Raw genomic sequence first — 17,431 nt, forward strand, 5'->3', positions numbered from 1 at the left:
CACTTTCGCCCCCCCCCCCCCCCCTTTGTTGTCCTACCTTCATGTGAGTGACACCCTATGTAAATTGATTTATTATTACTTGGATCTTTCACTAGATTATCATGTACTCTTAATAAAATGAAACTTGTAGCTGGTTGAAAAAAACGACCCACCCCTTTCACCCATCCCCCTTCTACTGTATGAACGAACTGACCAAAAAGTGTTGTCCATGTTAGCAACCTAAATTAACGATGATTTTTTTCCCCTGTTATATTTAATTTCCATGTATATTTTATATTCATTTCTATGTGATATTTCAGAAGTGAATCAAAACAAAAAAAATGCTGTGTTAGTTAGACAAATGAAACTAAACTATGAAGGCAAACTTACAGACAAGAACCGGTGACTTATTAAGGTCAGTTGTTGGTAGCGAAGCTATTCTATGAATTAAATGGTCTGAAACAAATGTTTACTATATTCTCATGGCTGCATTAAAAGATAAATACCTGGAATTTTCTATGACGATTCCTGTATCAATTAAACATCTTGTCTTTAACACACATTTTCCCTCAGTTTATTGTAAGTACAATAATATAATTTTTTTTAGCTACTATTATCGATTAAAATCTTGAATTACTTGGAAAGATTCAAATGTTTATTTATTTTACAATAATTCAATCTTAACAGGGGACTATGAGTGTGCACGTACAAGAGCAGTTGATTTTAATCACCTTCCAGCAGTGACTTTAATTATATTTTTGGGGACTATACTAGGTTTTTTGTTTAATATTGTTATATCAACTAAAAAATACAATGGTATTATATGAAAAAAAATATTAGTCACTGCTGGAAGGTGCATAAAATCATATGCTCTCGTTTGTGCATAGTCCCCTTCAGGTATATTCCTACTATTATTATTTTAGTCTAGCACAGTACTGGTATCTATCTGGGATACATACAGATATAACCATCAGATGTAACAGTACAATAAACAAACAGGTTTTCAAATGTCACCGAATTATAGTCAGGTAAGATTCTTCAATCCTACTTCAATCAAGAATAGCAACTCTATAATTCATAAGGTATAAACGGCCAAGTCAACCATTATTTTGAAACTTTAGGTTAGGTTGTATTGGGTAAAGGGAAGCCCTGCAGGTTTGGGTTTCCCCGTAGGGTCTAGTCATAAAGAATAAAACTCCTCCCCCCTCCAATTTATTTATTTTTAAAGAGGGGGGGGGAGGGGTCATGTACTTTGCAGAGGGAAAGAATCGTATCAAAAATCAGAATTTAGCATTACACTAATTGTTTTAGAAATGTAAAAATTAAAAATGTCAATTTCTTTGATTAATTTTCCATGTATTTTTTTACTTGTAGAGAATTATTGGAAAAAGAGCTGAAAATAAAGTTGCTAGAACTTGACCATGAAGCAGACGAACTTATTGTACCTGATTTTTATACATCACATTGTGAGGAAATTATAAGGTAATTTATCTGTAAAATTTTTGAAAGTTTTGTCTTTATTAGCGATCAAAACATAAACAAATCATTAAAAGAGAAAGGAGGTTAAATTGCTTTAATTGCATTTTTATCACATCTTCATTTCTAGTAATTTTGTGGAATTTAGAGTTTTAAGAAATTAGATGATTTACAATATTCGAAAAATAAAAGCTTTAAGCAAATTAGTCAACTACCCGATGATTTAACTTTTTAGGAAAAATAAGACAAATTATGATATTATAAATCAGAAGACATAAGAAGATGAGGGAATACTATCATCAGCCTCATAAATCTGTGATTGACAACTTAACCCTTTGTAGATGATTAGGATTATGATTTTTTAGGTTATCATATGGATTTGAAAAGGGTTACAGAGATAAACCTTTCTCCCATGAAGTTCAGATTAATCCATTGGAAATTAAGGTATTTTAAAACGTTGTACAAGTAAGACAATATTTTTTTATAAGCATTATTTTCACCATATAGTTTTAAATATAATGTCAACTTTTTAAGAACTATATTTTAAACTAAAAGAAAAAAAATATTTAAAGGAGCTAAACTCGTTGATTGTCACTTAAAGAACTAGCAATGGATTTATTAATACTTGGATATTACACCAGATTATCATGTTTTATAGGAAATAAAGTGAAACTTGTAGTTGGCTAAAATAACGATTCCCCCATCCACCCCATTTCTCCATCCCCTCCCGGCCCTTCCTACTGAATAAATGAACTGACCAATAAGTGATGTCCAATATCTATGTTTGCAACCTAAATTAACGACAAATTTTCCCCTATCATAATATCCACATATATTCTATATCCATTGAACTAGCCCTGTTTGTAGGTAAAGTTAGAAGATGAAGAAAATCAAATTGCTGAAGAAAGCGAGTCAGCGGCGAATGCTGATTTTCTGTCCTCAATTGTTAATGGCGTCCAGCAGGATCCGTTCTTTGTACCTCATCCTGCGGTTCCTAATGTACCTGGCTTTCCAAACTTTATCCAAGGAGTTGTACAGGTCAGTTTTGTTTGGCTATTAACAGGACAGATAAAGTTTTTAATTTTAAAAGAAGCAGAAAGCAGAGAAACAGGGGGACAATTGACTGTTAATTATTCTTCCCTGCTAAATTTATGAAGCTTGGTCTGCCTTCATTAGATTAAAAAACTATGGATGTGGAGGTTGAGACATGTTTTGATGGTGCAAACTTAGTGTTTAAACTTTTAAACAAATTATCTTAATATAAATGAGGAGTATTTAATATTGTTTATCATGTTGTTTGTCGTTCATTGTTCTATCCTCAATCCCTGATAGAGACAATCAGCTTTTTAAAAGTTAAGGCTTTAGGCTATTTTTCGAAGGGAGGAATGTAGAAATTTTCCTTAACTGCTTTTATTCTGCTTTTGGACCTAATCGTGTTTGTTTTTCAGGGTATACAAGGAAACAAGGTTTGTCCATATTGTCAGAAAGTTTTCAAAAGACAAGATCACCTCACACGGCATTTGCTTCAGCATACAGGTACAATGTACATACCTTGAATTGACAAGTGGACCATAGAAACCCCTACTCTCCAAACTTATTTTTAACTTTTTTAAAATGTGTTTCTAATTTAATGTCTTAAAAGACTGCTTATTTTTCATTATATTTGGGAACTAAATCTTTTCGTTACTTTTTTGAAGTTTTTATGTGTTTTATAGATGAGAAACAATATTCATTACTTTCATACCTAGTTTCTTTGATTTTACTCAGCTTATGTCGACAACGAAATTAATTCGAATTAAAAATCACGAAAACTATGCATGATTTTCAGCTGTCGTTGGGGGCAACACATAGTAGAATTTACTACCTTTTTATCTGCCCCCCAAATATTATTTTAGATTTATTTTGCTTGTTGGTTATACCTTATTCCTGGATTTAACTGCAGTTTTTCATTAAAATATTTTGTTGTACTATTATCAGAAAATAGATGAAAAACATAGCAATTGTACTTTAGCTGCAACATTAAATGAAAACGAGAAGAAAACAATTCATATAGCTGCGCTACTTATTGACAATTGTCCTAGGTGAACGTCCTCACCAGTGCAACCTGTGCCTTAAAACCTACACCAGAAAAGACAAGCTGAAGGGCCACTACAAGAAAAACCATCCGGGCCAAGTTTTCATCTGTTTTTGCTCGAAATTTTTCTTCTCTGAAAATGAGTTTGAGGAGCATATGAAAGCAAATCCTCAGCATTATAAGGCAGGGATACAAGGATAAGTAAATGGGAAAAACAAAAAAAAATCCAACTACTATATTGTTGTAAACGTTTCAAACCAGTCCAGGGGTGTATATTCTGCACAAGATTTATTTTTTTCCCCTGTTACAATTTTTTTTATTTTTTTTCCCCCCTAGTTTTTTTCTCAACAAGAAGGGGGGAAAATGGAAAATATTTAAAGAACTCTATATTTTATTTATTTTTTCCCTCCTGCCACACATTTTTTTTGTTTTTTTTCACCAAGGAGGAGGGGGAAATGGAAAAAATGTTTTCAGTTTTCTTAAATTTTACATTTTTTTCCCCTCCAACCACTTATTTCCCCCCCCCCCCCCCTCCTGAGCAGGGGATCCCATGTAGAATATACACCCCTGAACCAGTCCCTTACTGCGTAATCACAATTGACGTTAGGATCAGGGGATATTATGCTTTTTAGACAGAAAATATTAAGTGTATATGCGATAGGTAATAAAAACTAATCCAGGGGTGTATATTCTGCATGGGATCCCCGGCTCAGGGGGGGGGGGGGAAATAAAAAATAAGTGGTTGGAGGGAAAAAAAATGTAAAAATTAAGAAAATTGAAAACATTTTTTCCATTTCGCCCCCCTCCTTGGTTCAAAAAACTAAAAACATGTGTGGTAGGAGGGATAAGATAAATAAAATATAGAGTTCTTTAAATATTTTTCTATTTTCCCCCCTTCTTTTTAAGAAAAATCTAGGGGGGAAAAAAAATAAAAAATTTTGTAGCAGGGGAAAAAAAAAAAATCTTGTGCAGAATATACACCCCTGAACTAATCTGAAATAAGATCGATTTTTTTAGTTAGAATTAAAAATTCTCTTGTTAGGTAATCAATCATCTATAGATATAAACCAAGTAAAAGTTTTTTTATTGATATAATAGAAACAATTTGACTTTTTTTTCACAACGAATATTTGCAAATGGCGGATTTTTAAGTTTTTCAATCCATTTATTAATCCTTGTATCCCTGTTGACAAGGACTCAAATGAGAATGCCAAGGACAATCATATGGAGCACAATGATGATGAGGAAGAGTTGGATTCAACTGAATTTCCTGAAGAGAAACGGATGGTTATTGATGAAGGTATGACTGGCATCGTTCTAAACAGTTTGATTCAGTTTCATTAGCAATTAAAAGATAGACAATTTATTTTATATACAAGTCAGCTGTTTACGAGATATTACAGAATATATGGTCACAATTCATATAATTTACTAATTTTCAATAAGATACTGTCTTAATTTTTGTCCGTTTTTCTCTGTTATCCCTAAAAGGTTAGAAATTGTTAAGTAATAATTAAATTAGTTTTCATGGGAGAAAGTTAAGTCAATAGGTAACCAGGAGATAAAATTTCTGGCATATGATTCTCTTAAAAAAAAAACAGTTTAAAGCACAAGTTTTTCTCTTAAATACCAGTATTCATTTATCACGTTACGTTATTGTATAGAAGAGCTAAAATGATAGTAAATTATAATGAATGATTTTTAAAAGCGAGGTTTTTCTATAATTAGGTTAGGTCCGTACGTCCGTCCGTCCGTACGTCCGTAACGGATAGCTTTTTTTTGTTAATTTAGGCATGTTAGAATTGTCCTATCGATTTCAAATTTTGCATGGTGATTCCTTTAATAGTTAGGTACGATTTAGAAAGCATAGCAACTTTATAATCATTACCAAAATGTCCGTACGTCCGTTTTAAACATGTTGATTTTTTTACTTTTTTAACAACAAAAATAAGCGAAGCAACTCTATTAAAAAAGTCCTAAAAATGTAGGTATGTCCATAAACATTATCCTGTATAAAGCAGTTTTTCAACAAATTAACTTAGAATTTTGCTTCGACTTTTAAATATTTATATTCTGATTATTTAGTTCTGACAATATATAAGTGTTAATGTCCGTTTGTCCTACCGTTTCAGTGCTTCGCTTTTATGGATGTTGTCATCCTTGTTAAGGTAACATTGAAGACCATGATGAATCTTCAGGAAATAACAACAGCCAAGCCAATGGTGATCCTAACTCCAACTGGCAAAACGAACAGTCCATCACTCAAAATCCTCCAACTATCCATCTTGTAAAGAAGGAATTGGATGAGTTTGACATGGGGATGTCAGGCTCGAGTTCTGCAGTAAATGGACAAAATATCAATCATGCCATGAAGTTTGATGAAGATGAAAAAAATGATCCTTTAGGAATAGAAGACATTTTGTGCTTTTCTTTAGAAGTTTTTTTGAATTACCTTTTTGCCTCTTTAAGTTTTTTAGAAGTCTTTCTGTAAAAATGTTTTCATTGTTAAGTCGATAATTATCACTGCATAATATGGTGTAGGTATTAACATGAAAAAAAAAAAAAACAATACATATTGTCTCAATCAAACTTTTTTAGTTTAAGGCAATAATTTTCATATTGAGACGAAATATAAAAATATTTTAAAGAATTAAAATAATCTTCTTTCTTTGTAATCAGATGTGAAACCAAATTTGGCGGGAAAGAAGAGAAAAAAGCGCGCCAAAAAGAAAAAGGAGACTATTGGGGAAGAGACAGATGAAGAGGGGGAGGGTGCGCCAGGAATGATTCTTTTTTTTAGAAGAGAGGTTGCTCTTAAAGTATTGAATTTGTAATAATTTTGTCTTTCAGTATAATTTTTGGACAGACAGTTTTTTTAAAGTTTATTACACATACAATTACACAAGCTCAAAATAAATCTTAAGTTATTTTTACTAATCCATAATACAAACGAAGTCTGCCTGTCTGTCCGTATGAAGCTTTATATCTCGGTAATTGCTGGACCGATTGTGCTCTACTCTTCCGCGAATAAAGCTACTGGTCCTGTGGTGGTTTTAAAGCATTGCTAGGGGCGAAGTACTAGTATTTTGATAATTTAGAGATAACAGATTTAATTTTGGTTTTATTCCTTGTTTTCACAACATATTAAAAGAATCATTTACAGGAGAGAAAAAGGAATATTCTTGTCAATTTTGTAGCAATACATTTACAACCCTCAAGAAAAGAAAAGCCCATTATATTGGTAAGTTATCCAAGTCTTAATTCTCCCAAGGGAATTATGGCGTTGTTAATATCACAATATATGTACATTTTTTAGACAAATTAGAAATATAAATCCATGTTTTTTGCTTAATCTTGCACTTGTAAGTAATTCTACCTAAAAGAAATTAAATGTTTCAAAGGTTTGTGCTTTTTAATCACTTTATTTCAATCGACCATAGTTATTCCTACAACACTTTTAGAAAAATATATTAGTTTTAAATCTTGTCTGTTTTACCCATTTTGAATTTAAGTATCTTAATATTTTAGTTAATAAGATTTATGATTTGAATTAGAAGCTCCTTACAATTGTAGCAAAAAGTTAACTCACGTAGTTTTATATTTTCTTAACTAGGAGTTGTGATTTTATGTATGTATTCATTCTAATTAAGTATCAAAATAAGATAGGCTATTCAATATCCTCGAACTTTGAGAGTGGGGGTGTAATAAAACTATTTTTCAATAAACCTCTTCAGGGTTGTAATTTTGGGCGGGCGGTTTTGGGCCGCCCAATATAAGGTCCTTTTGGGCAGTTTTGGGCACCCCTCTTTTTTTTGGGGGGGGGGGGGAGAGAAAAAGAGGAGGGGTGAAAAAATAGGGTGGGCGGGCCTATTTTTTGGGTGATATTAACTATTATATAAATTAGTAAGCATTTTTTGTATCTAGAGAAGGATTTCGCTAACCGCTGAACCGATATGGTTCTCCTTTCCAGTGAAGTATCTTGCTAACCGCTAAACTGATATGGTCATCCTTTACAGTGGAGCTTTTATAGGTCCTGAGATGGTTTTAGGCTATTTTAAGTTTCGGTATGATTTAAGGCTATTTTGCTGCCTTCTCATAATATTACAGAAAATATTCGAGGAGTAAAACTCAATATAAAATATAAATACTTATCCAGGGTCCAGGGGGGTTCTGTATCAGGGAGTAAGGGAGGGGACAATGGGCAATTAATTCAATTTAAGAGGGTTCGCTGAAAAGCAATAAAAACCAGATTTATCAAGAAATTTTTACCAAAAATGGAAAGGGATCATGGTAACCTAATTTAGAACAAAATTAGTTCTAAGAAAAAAATCATTTACTTGAAAATTAAATTATCAACACATCACAATGTAGTAAACATTCTGTAATTAATCACTAGAAAAATCTTGTTTAGAACTACCTCAACCCTTCTGATAGATTTATAATTGACCCCTAAATTCAAGCGGTTCTTAAATTATTTAATACATAAATATCACAGTAGAATTTCTATACATGAAAAGACATTTTCTTGGGAAAAAATATTTGTTAAAACCAGCGATAAATAACAAACTTTTCTGTCTGCATATTCAAAACTAGCTCAGCTAGTTAGCGGGGCATTGATGCGCAAGTCCCCAAAATCAGTAAGAATCTGCTGTATTCGTGCACATTCCCTTTAAGCCAGTCCCCAAAGTCTGAGACTCCTTAAAAATTGAATATTCGATTCATTGTCCCCTCCCTTACTCCCTGGTTTTGTATTGTCATTGTTAATCAGGGTTTACAATATATTTTCTGACTACGGTCCTTTTGGGCAGATAAAGGCACCCCCCGGTTTGGGGGGTGAAAAAAGGGAAGTGGGAGTGGGGCGGGCGTATTTTTTGGGTGATATTAACTATTATATAGATTAGTAAGCTTTTTTTTGTAGCTAGAAAAGGATATTGCTAACCGCTGAACCAATATGATTCTCCTTTATAGTGGAGTTTTTATAGGTCCTCAGATGGTTTTAGGCTATTTTATATCCTTCTTATATGCTTTTTACGACATTTGCCCAAAAAGGGTGCCCAAAACCCTTTTGGGCAATTGGGCCGCCTAATATACAAAAAAGTGCCCAATATGACAACCCTGAACCTCTTACAATGAAATTCACCCTCCTCCCCCCCCCCCCCTCAAAAAAAAACATAACGTCCTTGGATAATATGTAATGTTGTTATAATGTAGGTATGCTTCAACTAAGTTTTAATAATTTTAAGGTGATCACTTTGAAGAGTTGAAAGAGAATGGTTTACTATTTACCCACAACAATGCTGTCAGAATAAAGAAACATGGCTGTCCTATGGATGGCTGTGACCGGTCTTTTAGGTATGGAAACTTGTAGTTGTGACACCCAACAGACAACACGCTGTAAAAGACAAAATAACTGAAATTAAAAAAAAATTACTTAAAAAAATAATAAAAGATACTAAAGTCACAGAAACTTGTACTTTTAACTGCAATTTTTTATAGAAAAAGAGGGAGGAATAATTTTTATAAGAGCCTTAATCTTGACATTAAAGGTTTTGTATATTAAATAAGTAGGTATCTAAATTATTTATTTATTTATTTCCAGGTTTCTATAGGGATAAGACGATGGCCGATAAATTGGTGTACATGCTCAATGATAATACACAAAATTACTCCTTCTTTAGATTACAATTAGTGGTTGACACGTTTAAATACTCTACTTAATAAACCAACCAGTCAAAACCAGTGGGGACTATCCACGAACAAGAGCACGTGATTCTAAGTACCTTCCAGCATTGACCCTGAGTATTTTCTTTTAAAATATAATAGGTCACTATTAATAATTGATATATTGACGAGAAAATTTATGTTTCACCACTTCAAGTGGAAGAAAAGTAAAAAAATGTCCAGCATTTTTAGTCAAAATTCTATCAAACGTTTTGTTGAGTTCGGGGTGTCTTTAATTGTCTATGTTGTCAAATGATGAAAATTAAAAAAAGTCAAAAGCACATTTACTATATCTCATATGTATGTTTAAATTAATGCTAATATGGATTAATTTACAATCTATATAACACGAATATTCATATATGTATCATCAAATATCCATTTTATTAAAGAATTAGCTTCATAAAAGTTTTCAAAATCAATTAAAATACCTAAAAAAAAACATGGTGAACATAAAATTTCACGTCAATACAATATTGATATATGGTGACATATTATATTCTGAAAGAAAATACTTAGGATCAATGCTGTAAGGCACTTAGAATCATGTGCTCTCGTTCATGGATTTGGATAGTCCCCTTTAGTAAAAGTTCCCAAAGTTGTTAAGTCAACGAATAAGAAAATGTTTTTTAAAACTTTTGGAACTTATGTAATAAAAGTCTATTGTCCCCTCTTTCTCTCTGATTAATTCCCCATATTAAAAAGACAAATAGTTGAGGTAAACTTTCAATTTTATTCGTTTAGGCATTTATGTGAAGTACAGGATCATGTGAACGTTGTCCACAAGAAAGAAAAGAATTATGTTTGTGACCTCTGCTCCAAAGCTTTCCCATATAAAAAGTCGTTAAGGTGAGATTCCAATATTTATCAGTAGCGAAGCTACTCTACAAGTCTTCATTTGGTATTAGGACGTATTTGGGACGAGACTTCCAATAGCATTCTTAAGTATACGATTATTTTCATTATTTCATTTTTCTGTTAGTTTTCAATTATATGTGGTGGATTTAAGTAGGATGCCTTTTATAGCCATGGCAAGTAAGCTCCTATTTGGTTCTGGTTCTAAAATTTAATTTGGGGCTTTTAACAATATACAGGTGTTTCTGGCCTATTTTCCTAAAATCTGTTAGCTCAAATTTTTGTTGTCCTTTGTCAATTCGCTCTAACAAATAGATTTTGGATAAACGAGCTTGCTAATATAGACCTCATTTCGTTCATCCAGTAGAAGGGGATGTGGTAAAGGGGTTGGATTGGGGAAATCCTTATTTTAGCCAGCTGCGAGTATTACTTTGTCAGTGTAAATAAAAATCTGGTGCAACATCCAAGTTACGATACATCGATTCTCTTACAGCTACACTTCTTTTAAATCTGACCTTTTTTTTGTTTAGACATCATATGGATTTGAAGCACGACGTGCACAAGAATGAATCAATATTGTGTCCCAAGTGTGGGGATATTTTCAACTCCAAAGCTAAATTGTCCACGCATATTGCCTCCAAACACAAAATCAGGGTAAGTTTGGAATTGTAAGATAGCTTACAATCCAAGATTCCACTCCATCTCCCTCAATTTCAAATTATGTTTTTTTTTTGACTGGATTGTTTTAGTGCTGGATAGGATACTTAGAGGAAAATTGCCGGGTTTTTTTCCTGAGGTATAACTATTAAGATATAGAAGATGGAAAGAATTTTAATGTTAAAGGGAGATTTGAAATCTGCATCAAATTTTAAGGATTTTTTATAAAATTAGTTTTTTGTATAATTCTTTATCTTAAAGCGCAAATACAATTTAAGTTAATTAATTTTGACATCTGTGATTGGTGGATTGAAAATTATCTGCGCTCTGATTGGAGAAGCTTAAGTGTCGCACATCATTCAACCAATTAGAGCGCAGGTAGTTTCTAATCCACCTATCCTATTGGTCAAAATTTATGAACTTAAATGTATTTCCGTTTTTTGATAGGGAATTATACAAAAAACCGAATTTTATAAAAAATCCTTAAAATTTGATGCAGATTTCAAATCTCCCTCTAACATTAAAATTCCTTCCAACTTTTATATCCTAATAACTATACGGGGATAGTACAATGGATAAAAAATCCTAAAATTGTTATATCTCTGTTTTAACAGTAGTAGTAAATTTCACCTACACAAAATTTTAAAAAAATTTAAGTTAATGCTTTATAAGATTATCTTTCTTTCCAAGACTAGATATTTTTCAAGCTTCTTTGTCGAGTATTTTATTTCATGAAATATTGAGAATGAAAGTACATCTTGATAAAATCCTATTCATGTAATTATCCCTTTTTTGTTATTTGCAGGTAGCCAAGTTTCAGTGTAAATTCTGTGATTTCAAAACTCATGCCAAGAATGTTATAACAGAACATGAGAGAACGCATACAGGTCTGATTATTCTTTCTTTTTTAGTAGCGCAGCTTCTCTTTGTCTAGGTTATTTAGGGTCGTTTGTCTGTTTTTTTTATACTAAGCCAAGAATGTCATAACAGAACATGAGAGATCGCATACAGGTCATTTATTGTTAAGTGGCGCAGCTTCTCTATGTTGTATATAGTATTTAGGGTCCCAAAAATGATTTTCTCTTTGCATGTTGTTGTAGTCGAAATGACACTGAAAGTATCAATCCCCTTTTTTACCCTTATTTTGTAGTTAAACATCTGACTGCATTATTTGCTCTTATTTGACATATAAGTTATTATATTATATGTTTTGTATGAACACTGTCATATTAATTCACCCTTTTCAATTAAGCTCAATCTAGATTTTTGTGTTTAGATTCTGGTTTTTACAACCCTTTCTTTTTCAAAGTTTAAATGTACAAATTTTCTTGTTTCTTCAAACTTGTTTTGTTCCAACTCATTTGTACTTGACTACCCCCCCCCCCCCCCCCTCTCTCTGTTACATTGTAATATTTCTATTCAATATTATTTCATTCAATTGTTCAGTTGTCTCTTGACAATTAATGTTTCAACTTCAATAATTCAGTGATTTTAGTTTAATTCTCTTTATTTAAATTGATATAACAAATAATTCAAGTTTACTTTACTTTTATTTTGTTTCTTCTTTTAAAGTAAAAGCAAATATTTTCTTTTTTATTTAAGAGTCAACTATAGTTAATGTGTTTCAGACCTTTGTTAATTATGTAATAGTTATGCTTTACTTGTGATCCTAAAGGACAAAGCTATGGTGACGTCCCCGAAGTGTCAACCCTTTTTTATGGTTTTTCTTTTGGCGAATCTGGCCTCTTTCTGGTCTAATGCCATAACCTTCATGAGGAATTCGACACTTAAGATCCTATGCTTTGTGCCTTTCAACCCATGATGTCTGAAGTAAGAAACTTTTTCATAAGAAACCCTCTAAAAGAGTATTAGTAATCTAGTCAATTTAATTTTTAATTGTAAAACTTAAGTGATTTTAGTTTTTTTAAATTTAGTTCTTAAATTGTTCATTTTTTATATATAATTTACCTTTTACTAATTGTTATGTTTTTTAGGTAAATTATATTACCGTTCAAATAACGTGTAATGATTTTGCAGAAAAGATGTCTTCCATTTTCATCCCACAGATGGCTGTTCAAAGTCCCCCCCCCCTTTTGTAGTTCAAAATACTGGCCCTCTTTATTCTGGCCTAGTACACATGTATTAATGAATTTCTGGTAAGCCGAGCGTACTCGGCCCACGGGGTAACGAGTTCGGATTCAACGGGCCCTAGCCTTTAAGTATTCTACCAAACAAACAAGCAGGATTCAATCATACAGAATTATATATTTAAACTGAATAATATTTACAAGTTATGTTTACTATATATATACAACAAAAATATGACAATAGTTAGGTTTGAAGGGGGTGTGGGGCGCTAGGGCTTAGCGCCCGACGGTAGACAGGCTGTGGGGGCAGCGGTGGTAAAAGGGGAGGCAGTGCCTCCCGATTATATAAGGGCATGATGGACTCGTGATAGTTGCATGTTCAAGTCCCCTCCCCACATTTAGGCAGGCTTAGTTTGACCGCCGGGTGCGGGGTTAACAGCGGTCATGAGATGGATAGTGATATAATAGGATTAGTGCGGTGGGTTTGTTATCATAAGTCACAGCGAAGCAACTCTGTATTGGGCCTGTCCGTATGGGTGTCGTATTACCACAACCTCCCCTTCAAGGGTTGCGTGGCTCTTGAGACACCAGGCCTTGAACCTGGGGATACGACAGCCGGCTCATGCGCCGGACAGGCAGTTCCTGGGGCACAGCTCGATGGAGGACAGCTCGGGCTACACAGGCTCCTCGGGACACTCGTTGCTCGGTCTGACTGTGATTGGTGATCAGCATTGTCAGCTCCTGGTTGGCTTCTAGGCGTGGGTTGGCCACGGCCAGGCCTCGCCGCTGGAAATTTTGCCTCGTCTGCAGGATCAGTTCTGTCTCGGCTGGTAACTGGACACGGAGGCCTAGACAGATTCTGGTGGTTCCTAAGGGTGGAATGGTGATGGCAAAGGGCGCATAGAACTCCATGGGGGCGCCTGCTTGATTCAGGTTGCTTGGCCTCCTAGCTCCTACCCGGATGGGGATGGCTGTCATCAGCAGGGGGCACATGGCTTCTTCTTCTTCTTCTGGGGCGGCTTCTTCCATCGCAGTGGCTGGCTCTTCTCCTACAGGTCCGCTGCTGGCTGGCAGGTTCTCCATGTCTGCGTCAGGGTTCCAGATGGCATCTCTGAGTGGCTCTGGAGCAGGCGGCGGTGGCGGTGGTTCGTTGGGTTGCTCCTGCAGGTTTTCCTCCACTGGGTCACGATCTTGGCCGCTAGGCTGTGGGGCGGCTGCGGCTGGCTGGTGCACTGGGAACTCTCCTGGGTTGCTAGCTGCGGGCGCCGCCGCTCCAACTGGCAGCTCGGTGGCATCCTCGTCGCCGTCCACGTCAACTTGGATGTCCTCTGGGATCTGGTGGGCAGTCACATCTCCAGTGTATTTGCGCAGTCGGCCTACATGCGCGGTAACTTCTGAGATCCTGGCTACTGGAGAGGCAGGTTTGATGACATAATGGACTTCTGTAGCTTTCCTCACTACTTTCCAGGGGCCAGTCCATCTCTTGGTAATCTTGGCTGCCTTTCCTGGCACCAGGCGAGGGGCCAGGTACCAGACCAAGTCTCCAACCTCATACTTGGCCGTGCCTTCGTAAGCTGCCGCGCTCCTCCTGATGGCTCCCTCCTCCTTCTGCTGGATGGCATCATAAACTGCATAGTAGCGCTGCAACAGAGCTTGGACGTTGGCTGGAACTGAAGCATATTCGGTCTCTGGCAGCCGTAGCACCATGTCCACCGGAAGTTTGGCCTCTCTCCCAAAGAAGGCCAGGAACGGGGTCACACCAGTGGACCTACAGGCCTTGGTGTTGTAGGCAAAGGCGATGGCAGGCAGGTGGGGCTCCCAGTTGTTATCGTCTCTGTCTAGGAACAGGCGCATGCCTGTGTTGAGCGTCCTATGAAACCTCTCCACTCGGTTGGACTGCGGATTGTAGGGTGGTGGATGTGTCAGGCCAATCTCAAGCCGGGAGGCCAGTTCCTGGAATACCTGGCCGGTAAATTCCATTCCATTGTCGGAATGGATCTTCAGGGGGCATCCGAACGTGGCCAGGTGGCGGTGCAACAGGGCTTCAGCCACCGTGAGGGTGCGCTTGTTGGGGATGGCGTAGAGGCTGACAAACCGGCTAAATCCATCTTGGCAGGTGAGGATGTAGCGGTTCCCAGCTGGAGTCTCTGGCAGTGGCCCCACCAGGTCGATGAATAGGACTTGCTGTGGGTACCCCTGGCGGGAGGGCACGTGGATCCCCTGCTTCAGCCTCTCCTTGGTAACTTTCTGGACACACTCAGGGCAGGTTTGTACCATCAGGCGGACGTCACGGGCTAGGTTGGGCCACCAGAAGTGCATGGCAACGCGGGCGATAGTTGCGTCCATCCCAAAGTGCCCAGCCATGGGGGTCCCATGGGCTAGAAAGAACGCATCCTGCTGGAGGGCCGAAGGCAGCAGGTATCTTGTCCTCTCTCCCGTCAGAGTCTGGTCAGTGGTGGTGAGGCAGCCATGCTCGTCAAGGCCCAGGGCTGAGAAGCGGCTGGCGTACTGCTGCTCGTCTCGTTCCTTGCCACGCAGCTCAGCCTTGGTTGGGGCCTTGCCATCAGCCACCCATTGGCGGACACGGAGCAGGAGGGGGTCCTGTGTCTGGGCTTCCAATACTCTAGCTGAATCCAGTCGGGCGGCAGGGGGCCGGCTAGCTGCGGGCTCCCCTAGCTGGGCCAGGTTGTGGATATACTCAGCCTGCTCTGCTAATTCTTCGGCGCTAGCCGTTGGCATGTTGGCATCTTCCCGGCGGCTGAGGGCGTCGGCGTTGGTATTCTGGGTGCCAGGCCTGTGGCAGACGGTAAAGTCTAAGGCCGCTAGCTCCTCCTGCCAGCGGGCCACCATCCCTGTGGATGTGTTCAGTGATTTCATCTGTAGCAGGGCAGAGGAATCAGTGTTGATCTGGAAGCTGCGGTAGGACAAGATGCCGTGGAATTTTCGGATCCCATAGATAATGGCGGCCATCTCTCCCTTCCAGGACGGGTAGCGCGTCTCAGGGTCGGTTGTCTTGCGCCCCACGGCGGCAATCAGCCTCTCCTTGCCCTCTTGGCATTGACTCAGTATGGCAGAGATGGCGCGGCTGCTGAAATCTGTGGTGAGCTGGAACACTGCTGGTAAATCAAACCTGGGCGGCGCTCGGATGGGGGCCTGTCGGAACTTGTCCTTGAGTTGCAGCAGCTGGGCTTCCATCTCAGGCGTCCAGGTTAGGGCCTTGGCCGTCTTCTGCCGATTCATCTCGTAGGTGAGGTCTGCATACTCTGGGATGAACAGGCGGTAGTATCCAAAGAAGCCCAGCAACGCCAGCAAATCCTTGGGGGTGCTAGGGGCTGGCCAGTCCAAGATGCGGTCAATATAGTCCTCTTGCATGGCTATCCCCTCTCGGCTGAGGGTGTGACCCAGATAATCCACCTTGGACCGGAACAACTTGGTCTTGGCTGGCTTGAGGCGGATCCCTCCCCTGCGGTGGGCTTCCAAGACCTCTCGGAGCCTGGCCAGGTGGGCCCAGGTATCCTGGTGGAAGGTCAGGACGTCGTCAAGGTATGACTGGAGGTTGGCTGTGCCTAGTGGGTTTAGGACCCCTGCAATAAACCTGGAATAGACAGACGGTGCCGTAGCCAGGCCAAAGGGCATCCTTTTCCATTGATACAAGCCCCTGGGGGTGGTGAAGGCGGTGCAGGGCCGGCTATCCTCAGACACACGGATGGTGTAGTATGCGGCCACCGCGTCTAGAGCACTGTAGACACGGTGCCCGCCAGCTCGTTCCACCAATTGCTGGATCCTAGGCAGGGGGTAGCTGTCCAGCTCCAGACACTTGTTGAGGGCCCTGTAGTCGACGGCCCAGCGGGTGCTCCCGTCCTTCTTCTTGATGGGCACCAGGGGGCTGCTCCAGGCGGAGTCCGACGGCTCTATGACTCCTTCCTGCAGCCAAGTGTCCAGTTGTTTCTCCAGTTCAGCCTCTTGCCGCGGGTTCAGATCCCTAAATCTCTGGCGGATCGGCTGGGTCCCTGGCTTGAGGCGCAGCTGCAATTCAACCACATCTGTGCAGCCGGGGGTAGAATTAGAGAAGACGTCCCTGTACTCTGACAACGTAGTCCAGACCTCCTTCTTGAGCAAGGGGTCCTTTCGTAGGAACTCATTGTCTTCCATCTCCAAGGCCTCCCACAACTCTTGCATGTCTATAGGCTCAGCAGGTTCTTGGACCGAGTGGAGACGCGGGGGAGGCGTATCAGAAACTTCCAGAATGTCAGGTATGACCAGCTCCCCTGCCACTGGGAGGCCAGCATCCAGCAAGAGGGGCACCTCCCCCTCATTGACCACCAGTACTCTAAACACAGTGGCAGAGCCAGGCCTGTGGGCATACAGGCCCTCTGGAATAACAAGGTCCTCCCCAAACCTCTGTTCTGGGGCAGCTAGCTGAATGGCATCCTTGGTGCGATGGCCTACTAGCTCAACAGGGACTGCCATAACCCCGCGGCCAGGCAGGACCACCCGCTTGGCTGTGCGGAGCTGGGGTGGTTGACCGTCAGTTGGAGTGACAGCGCTCAGCCTATACGTGGCTGGTGAGGGGTCAGCCTTG

The 17,431-nt window shown here is 38.8% G+C and overlaps 1 protein-coding gene across 1 annotated transcript in view; it reads left to right on the plus strand.

Annotated features, from left to right (window-relative positions):
• LOC145323716 (uncharacterized) overlaps window positions 1–17,431 on the plus strand; it is a 26,275-nt gene continuing 8,844 nt past the window's right edge. The window contains exons 1-15 of the mRNA XM_080166187.1: window positions 1–394; window positions 903–1,007; window positions 1,354–1,461; window positions 1,821–1,899; window positions 2,323–2,493; window positions 2,904–2,991; window positions 3,537–3,712; window positions 4,724–4,829; window positions 5,698–5,932; window positions 6,207–6,307; window positions 6,690–6,770; window positions 8,773–8,881; window positions 9,995–10,099; window positions 10,636–10,759; window positions 11,568–11,649. Of these exons, the coding sequence (XP_080022313.1) occupies window positions 354–394; window positions 903–1,007; window positions 1,354–1,461; window positions 1,821–1,899; window positions 2,323–2,493; window positions 2,904–2,991; window positions 3,537–3,712; window positions 4,724–4,829; window positions 5,698–5,932; window positions 6,207–6,307; window positions 6,690–6,770; window positions 8,773–8,881; window positions 9,995–10,099; window positions 10,636–10,759; window positions 11,568–11,649 (1,711 nt within the window). The 5' untranslated portion in view covers window positions 1–353. The remainder of the gene's footprint in view (window positions 395–902; window positions 1,008–1,353; window positions 1,462–1,820; window positions 1,900–2,322; window positions 2,494–2,903; window positions 2,992–3,536; window positions 3,713–4,723; window positions 4,830–5,697; window positions 5,933–6,206; window positions 6,308–6,689; window positions 6,771–8,772; window positions 8,882–9,994; window positions 10,100–10,635; window positions 10,760–11,567; window positions 11,650–17,431) is intronic.

Source organism: Acartia tonsa, chromosome 7 (genome assembly GCF_053477335.1).
Source record: "Acartia tonsa isolate MP-2025a chromosome 7, ASM5347733v1, whole genome shotgun sequence".
NCBI lineage: Eukaryota > Metazoa > Arthropoda > Copepoda > Calanoida > Acartiidae > Acartia > Acartia tonsa.